General features: G+C 43.9%; 1 protein-coding gene across 1 annotated transcript in view; it reads left to right on the top strand.

The window, feature by feature from the left end:
• Positions 1–221, top strand: part of C2CD3 (C2 calcium-dependent domain containing 3) — a 64,318-nt gene that overhangs the window by 24,388 nt on the left and 39,709 nt on the right. The window contains 1 exon segment of the mRNA XM_009890998.1: positions 128–221. Within this exon segment, the coding sequence (XP_009889300.1) occupies positions 128–221 (94 nt within the window).

Raw genomic sequence — 221 nt, 5'->3', positions numbered from 1 at the left:
TGGACTAGATGATCTCCAGAGGTCCCTTCCAACCCTGACCAGTCTGTGATTCTGTGATTCTGTGAAATAGAAAAAGGTTGAAAGCCCCAAACGCAACAGTTTTTAACCAACTCTGCTTGACTTGTAGGTATCAAATTAACACCATTTCGCACAGCAACCACTTTGTGTGTCCCCGATCCCGTCTTTAATGATGAGCATCATCATTCTTTACTGGTTCCTGC

The sequence above is a fragment of the Charadrius vociferus genome, unplaced genomic scaffold (genome assembly GCF_000708025.1).
Source record: "Charadrius vociferus isolate BGI_N301 unplaced genomic scaffold, ASM70802v2 scaffold407, whole genome shotgun sequence".
NCBI lineage: Eukaryota > Metazoa > Chordata > Aves > Charadriiformes > Charadriidae > Charadrius > Charadrius vociferus.
The sequence above is the reverse complement of the archived record's forward strand: the minus strand, read 5'-3'. Positions and strand labels throughout refer to the sequence as shown.